At 48.7% G+C, this 7733-nt stretch overlaps 1 protein-coding gene; it reads left to right on the top strand.

Moving 5' to 3' along the window:
• Positions 1 to 2501: 2501 nt before the first annotated feature.
• On the top strand, positions 2502 to 5292 carry GSTUM_00004398001 (uncharacterized protein; the record flags this gene model as incomplete). XM_002835604.2 has 6 exons in its annotated part: positions 2502 to 2878; positions 3021 to 3289; positions 3352 to 3780; positions 3839 to 3977; positions 4026 to 4100; positions 4151 to 5292. 6 exons carry the CDS (start codon positions 2502 to 2504, stop codon positions 5031 to 5033), a joined length of 2172 nt encoding a protein of 723 aa, XP_002835650.1. The 3' UTR covers positions 5034 to 5292.
• Between the last annotated feature and the right edge of the window lie 2441 nt (positions 5293 to 7733).

Raw genomic sequence — 7733 nt, 5'->3', positions numbered from 1 at the left:
CGTGATTTTTAAACACACTGCGTCGTCCAAGGTCGAATAGTCATGGTTGCTTCATTGACTCGTTTACCCTACCAGAAGTCAGGCAGGAAATGCAAGCCCAAAAATTCGGTCCAACGGGTCTGCCCAACCACAGTAGCAGCCCAACGGCAGCCGGCCAACACTATTTTAGGGTACATTTGCCCAAGCTTTTTTTATCACTACCGGTATCTGCTCGAGTACGAGTATTTTCAAGGGCTCCCACAACGGTGGCCAGTGCAATGGGGACCGGTATCTCTTAGTGGGCACGATAGGTGGGTAGGTTAATCTATCCTCTCTCTCTCGCTCTATATATGGTTCCCCAGACCAGGGGAATGCTGTACTAGTACAAGTACGGTAACTTACTCTCCTTTCCGAGCCAAGGATTGGTCTCGTTCGCCTCTTCAATGGGCTTGTACGAGTACTCGTATATACCGGTAATTTACCGGCAGTGCTCGAGTACGGTAGCTACCGTATTCCAAAAGGGGTTTCAATTCTTGGCTCGAAGCCACGAACACTCGAGTACAATAGTACAGTACTCGAGTAGTTGATTTGATCAATGTTCATGTTTCCATATACCTTTCACTCTTCATTGATTCGCGACCTGACTAGGCCGGCGTCGGATGGGCGGGTTTGAAGGACTACTCATGTGAGCCTTGAGGACACCTATCGGGCAGGCAGAGACGATATTGACGCGATAACATGCCAACTGATTGTCTTGTCCCTCGCGTACCGACACTAGATAAGTTATCATGGTGGAATGCGCAGACCATGCGGAGCTTATGGCATGGTGCGAAGATAATCTCCTCTAATACGGTACTCAATAAGTCTACTTTACAACATCATTACCGTATGGGATGTGAGGCGGTGTAGGGTACTAAATTGGCAAGTAATAATGATTTGGTATAACATTACCGGAGTGGTATCGTACGGGAAAGTAGCGGTAATGGGTGCGGCACCGGTACTTGCGGGCACTCGGTCAAATTACAGTGAGTGAAGGAAGCTTGTCGTTTCGAGATTCTTCGTCCTCTTGTTCGGGCCGGCGTCATTCCCTAGGAAGGGGTTCAGCCAGAAGGCTTATGCCGAAGCTGCGGTAGTGGCCATGCACGGCACCGTACCTGACCGCAGGAGCAAAAATATGAGGAGCCGTACCCGAGAAGTGTCTCCCACGATCTTGCACACACAAAAGTCCTGGACGATCAAACCCATTACCGGAACTGTAAAGTACTCTTACTATTCTTGTAAGGTACGGTGTGCCGGTACTATAAGTGATATTCTCTCTGGTGGGAAGATTTTGCCTGCCCGTACCCTACAGCCACCTGCAGCCAGAACTGAAGGCGTGTGTATGCTATCATATTATCTATCATACAAGTACAATGTCATGTACTGTACCGGTACTCGTACAGTTACTTTACTCGTGCACCGGTGCTATTGTTATCCACAGGCACAGGCGCTTGTTGCTTTGCCAGGCTTGCGGTTTGTGGGCTACTTGGCGTTAATCCTGGACCAAGGACTACTACTCCTTGGGACCAGAATCTTCACTCAACTGAGACTCATGAAGAAAAAACTCCCCCCCACCCGCGCTATCCTCGCGTAACCGTTTGTACAGTACCTTTCTTTGGAGCACCTGAAATTGGATCAGATCGTAACCTCTCCTTTCGACCAGTCAGATCAATTTCCCGTGACGAGAAGTTTGGAAAGACAACGATCCAGTCTGCGAGTCAACACACTTGAGTGCCGCCAACAACAAACCCCCAGCCTGGTCGAAAAATACCTTCCCCCAAAATCCCGCCCTTGTCTGGTGTCATACCCGCGTGCTTGACTAAAGTGGGGAAAAAAAAAAAATAGAAGAGGGAGAGAGGGAGCGAGGGAGAGTGAGGAACCACCCACCCAAAAACAAAAAAAACCCCCGGAATAGTAAAAAACACCGGTAAAAGAGGCTCTAACCTCGATAACTTTTTTCATTTTATCACCAGTAACGGTGCCCCCAGCTTGGGCCGTCTCTTCCCCGCGTCGTCTCACATTTGAAAGCTCTCCTTTGTAGCTCTTCTCAAAACACACCCCGCCCCGCCTCCTCCTCTTGTCGCACAGGTGTCAATCATCCGTCTGACATGGATGGGCTGCGGAGTATCTTTCCTGGACATCCACCTCCCTTGCTCGAAAGGGCCCTTAATGGCGCGGGCGGAGACTTGGGGGGAGCCATCGACATTGTTCTCCGTGAACAGCGGGAGCAGGAGCTAAAAGAGCAGGCGCAGAAGCAACACCAGGAAGGACTACAACGAGGAAAGCAACTAAATCATAAACCGCCAGCCCCTCTACCAGCTCAGAAGATACGACAAGATTTCGACCGCCACCTATTATCGCCCTCTACCGCGTCGGCGAATTCCTTTGGCTCGCTGAGGATCTCTGACGATGATGATGATGGCGATGATGGTGATGGCGGTGATTATGATGATGGATTTGTGTTTGGTGGCAGTGATGGGAGCATGGAGATTTCTAGAGATGAGCCCATTAGGACGGAACGGGAGAGGGATGGCAACGGGAAGCAAGTGGAGCGGGTGGAGGAAGAGAAGAAGCCAGTTGCTAGCCAGGAAGACGTCCTTCAGAATGTCCTGAGCATCTTTCCCGATGCATGCCTCACACATATAGCAAAGCTCTATCGTGAATATTATTTACTACAAGGCAGCGATATCACCGAATTCATCGCAAACAAGCTAGCTGAGACAGATTACCCGAAGTCAGAACTCGTTCAGAAGGCCGGCATGAAGAGGAAGCGAGTGGAGGAAGACGAGAAGGGTGAAAAGGGCCCGGATTATGAGGCCAACGATAGACCTCCGGTCGTTGGGGAGCGCTATGAACTTGTGTATGTTATACCTCTACCCCGCCCCATCACGGATGGGTAGCTTGCGCTCTCACGTGACCGTGTTACCTTACTTAACCCGATGCTGGCTGCCTGACCTAGGCCATCTACCGGTGCTCCTTTTTGCTGACCTTGCGGGTTCCAGGAGATCTATTTTGAAGCAGGAATTTCCTCTGATGCCGGTACGGTACATCGAGAAGGTTATGACGCAGAACCGGAACTATCTAGCTAAATCCTACTCCGCCCTTGTTAAGGCAGATAGATCTCACAATCCACAAACGAACGCTCCCTATAAACAGCTCGTGCATCCGCGAAGAACGGAAGGCCAAAGCCACGAACTTAAGAAGGGTAAGGACTGGACAGAGATCAGTGCCGAGCTAGAATACGCCCGCGGCGAAGTGAGAAGAGAAGAAAGTGAGTTCGGGTTGAGATATGTGTTTGCTCTATTTTTGTCTATAGCTAATCGAGAAAAACAGTGCAAGCCCAGATGGACGCCGATGCTAGGCTTGCGGCCCAGATAAATGAAAAGGAACACCAGGAGAGCAACATGCTGATGGAGTGCGGGTGTTGCTTTGGTGAATATCCATTCGATAGCATGACCCATTGTAATGACCTGCACCTCTTCTGTCTTGACTGTGCCAGACGTAATGCGGAAACGGAGGTGGGAAATGGCCGCCATAAGCTATCCTGTATGGATGGGTCTGGCTGCAAGGCGCTTTTCCCTCGGAGCCAAATGCTGCGTTTCCTTGATGGTAAGACGCTGTCAGCTTTGGCAAAGATAGAACAAGAGGATGCTCTGCGGATTGCCGAGATTGACGGGCTCGTCAAGTGCCCGTTTTGCGATTACGGAGCTATATGTGCGCCTCCCGAAGTGGATAAGGAATTCAAATGCCAAAACCCCGACTGTAAGGATCCTATTGTTTATACTGCCTTCTCGTAGATGCGCGCTGATATGGGTTACAGGTATGGAAATTAGTTGCCGGCTCTGCAACCAGAAATCACATATCCCTTTGACATGCAAGGAATATGCTAAGGATAATAAACTTGATGTTCGGCACAGAGTTGAAGAAGCCATGACAGAAGCGCTAGTAAGGAAGTGCAAGTAAGTTTCGGGAACCCAGAATAATGAATTATTGCTAACGAAATACAGCAAATGTTCTTATCCGTATATTAAGGAATACGGATGCAATAAGATTCATTGCAACCGTTGCAATACACTTCAGTGGTGAGTCAATTAGCTTTGGCTGATATGGGCGAGGCTGATCTCCCATGTAGCTATATCTGCTCCCAAACAATAAAGAACTACGACCATTTCAACGACCCAGCAAGAGGGGGGAAGATCGGCAATTGCCCACTTTTTGATAACACCGAAGAACGGCATCACGACGAAGTTGAAACTGCAGCAAAGAAGGCCATGGAGATGCTTCGAGTAGAGCATCCGGAGCTTGATGATGAGGACCTGAAGATAGAACTTTCAGAAAGGGTGCGAAAGGAAGAGGAGGCCAAACGCTCTCGCGCAGCAGCTGCGAATGGCGGTATTCCCCTGTACCAACCACAACCGGCTCGACAGCCGGTTGCCCCTCCAGTGAGAAGACGAGTTCCCGGGCCACCTCCACCTGCACCACCGCCTGCACCACAGATTGGGGGACCAGCCGCGGGGGCAGGACACCGAGGCCGGCTGCAAAGGGTACGGGATCGCATTCAACAGGTCGTTCAGCCCCAAGCACCACCGCCCGCGCAGCCTCCCCATGTGATAATGGGCCACCAGCTGCCGTTATTCCATCAAGTTGCCCAGAATATGTATCCAATTCCTCTTCCACAATATCCTCCTTATCCTGCGCCAAACCAGTACCCGGGCGCAAAACCGGCTCAACAACCACTCATTGGTGGCCTCCCAGCTGCTCATGGTGCACCAATCGTGAATGAACGTGTACCTCCACCTCCGCCACCTCCGCCCCCACAGCCGTTTCGCCGTGCAGTGCTATCTCGAAGAAATACTGTCGCTGCTGCTAGGCCTATGGGCGCTGAAATACAGGGGATGGGTGTGCCCATACAAGAGCAAAATCTTATGATGGCGATGGGGCGCGCACAAGCACAGGCCCCAGCCCCGCCTGCAGGTCCACCATCTGGGATCTCGGCTCCTCGGAGAAGACGTTAAACTATTGCCACAATACGCTATACGGGCTATCTTCTTGTGCTGACCCGGCGATTCCAGTATCTTTCAATTAGGATATCCAGTTCCTTTTAATACACGCACACACACACCCCGTTACCTATCTATCATCACAGAGCAGAACACTACTCGACTCCTTTTCCCCTCCCCACTCTGTCTCTTACGTTACGGCAGCTTTGCTGGTTTGTGGTTATTTATAGCTTTAGCATCACGTCCTTTTCTGTATCCCTCTCATTTCTTTTTCAGGCGTATTTCTCACTTTTCTGATTTTCTCACTTTTTCCCCATATGAGTCTGGCGTCCGGATTGGTGACTTTTGTTGGCCCTCTACTTTATCTTTTAACTTTTACACTCTATAGTTGGAGCATTTCTTGCTTTAGATGCTTGGATTAGGTGGGGAAATGGAGCACTAGGCAAGGGGAGGAGGTATCTCATACACAGGGTTGATCGTTGTATATTACTTAGTATGGCACCAATGCCCTCTAACGAGTGGGCGATGAGCTGAATGTTGTATGACGCGTCGAGTGAGGAGACTTCTTCTAAATGGCTTTGTGGTGGTGCCCTGTAGCTCCGCGCAGGATGTGCTTAAATTATCGTGCAGCAGTCTACTGCGTGAATGTCGTTGCTGTAGCACTTGTCGAGTTTACTTTCACTTAGGTTATGATACTGCGCCGTAGCTATCACTGTTACGGTATCAAATAATGTCTCCCTGTGCTGGCTCGAAAAAAAGAAAAAAAACCTTGCTCTCTCTCTCTCCCCCTCGCACCCTCATTCTACGGGTGGTTGTTTTGTTAGACTACGTGCTTATCACTTAGCTCTTGTCCTTTTTCCCCAACGAAAAACCCATATATTGCCGAATGGCAGCGTTCTTACACTGTCACGGTAAACTTGCCATGTGGATACCACGGTACTCAATCGTGTCGTCGTTATCTCGCCTCAACCGACTGACTCGTTCGGGTCCATCACCACCATCGCCACCACCACCACACATCGTCGCCGACACTTAGGGCGATCAAATATACGTAAAAAATCAAAATATACCGTATATCTGCCCTTGCTTTTTATACCATACGATACATACCATACATACGAGCCCTAAATTTCGAAACCCTGAATTTTATACCCTACTGTATAAGTCTCCTTTTGGTCGCACATATCATAGAATTATACTGTATTATACAAACTTGTATAATACCGGTACGAATCTCACGCGCTACCAGTGACACCATATTGCTTGTGCTTGTGCTTGTGCTTGGGTGTTGTTGTCAAGGGTAAGTTCTGTCGAAGCCCCTCTCTGGCTGGTCTGGCCCAGTCGGTCCCCCCCTCCTCTCTTCGAAATTATGATACTTGTGTTTTTTTTTTTTCACAGCCCATCATATTATTATCATACTTGACCGACACATTTATACTATGCTCTCCCCATCCAGCCAGGTTTTTCATCATAATTATCATACTCGGCAGATAATTTTTTTTTATTCTTGCTGACAACCCAAGTATTACTTGTAGCCCTAAAATAACAAATAACGAAAAAAAAAAAAAAAATTTAGAAATCACTTTTCTGAGTAACGGTAACAGTAAGCTGTACAGTACTCGTACAGCACACGAGTTAATGTCTCAGACGTCCCAAGCCACCACCTCCGCTTATCCCGCCTTATTTCTTACCTTGTCCGTCCCGAGCCTTACCGTTTTGTGTGATACCCAAATCCAATCCAATCCAATCACATCACGTGTATGATAATGATTGATTGATTGATTGTTGTCCCACGCGAGAACAAAGAATCAACAACGCGCTGTTCTTATCGAATCACGTGACATGTCCATTACATTTCTGCTTAAGGATTAGGCTAGCGACTTAACCTTACTGAAGGCTAACTAATTTCCTGTGTGATGTGCGGTACCCGTTATACCCCGCTAAAGTGGGGTTACGTGCGTGCTGAAATTAACGGTACGCTTGCGTAAGTGGGTTGCGGATGTTGTTCGTGTGTTTTGCAGGAACGCTAGTCTATCTATCTTTCTTCCCTTTCCCTTTCCCACTTCCTTTTTTTTTTTTTTTTTTTTTTTGCCTTCAGTCCCGCCCGCCCCGCGTCGAAGCTCCGTTCTGTCCGTATCGAGCTTTGTTTTCCCCTCTGTATGTCCTGTGCTGAATTCAAGTGAATTGAATTGAATTACTCATTTACCGTACTGGGCATAGAAGCATTTTCGTCTCGGGGGCATAGAATACGGTACTTTCCCGTCTCGGGCAGGAACGGTAATTTAAAAACATTTTCCCTCTTCAGGTAATTGTTTGATGGTGTTTTTGTTTAACTGTACCTTTGTTCTTTGAGGGAAAGGGAAGGGCGCATGCTGATGACCTAAATGGAGAAGAAACAAAGGTAAATTATCATACCATTTAGCAATGCCTCCTCAGCGCACCCCCAAAGGGAAAAATTCCAAGTCCGACCCTCCTCCTGGACAGACTCTCCTCCCTTTCCAACCAGCCCCAAAGCCCTCCCATTCTAAGCCCCAGCCTACCCTTGCGGAAAAAGGCCTTCCCAGTACCCCTTCCCCCCCCCCCTCTTTCTCTGGGAATTATAGTTACTGTTGACGACTATCTGGTGCGTGCAAATGATTAGGAGAGAGATTGAAAAAAACCATCCCGGCTCCTAAATCATCGGGCGGGACCATCCTTTACTTGTATGATACGGCG

The sequence above is a fragment of the Tuber melanosporum genome (genome assembly GCF_000151645.1).
Source record: "Tuber melanosporum whole genome shotgun sequence assembly, scaffold_11, strain Mel28".
Taxonomy (NCBI): domain Eukaryota; kingdom Fungi; phylum Ascomycota; class Pezizomycetes; order Pezizales; family Tuberaceae; genus Tuber; species Tuber melanosporum.
Note: the sequence above shows the minus strand (reverse complement) of the source record. Positions and strands in the feature narration are given on the sequence as shown.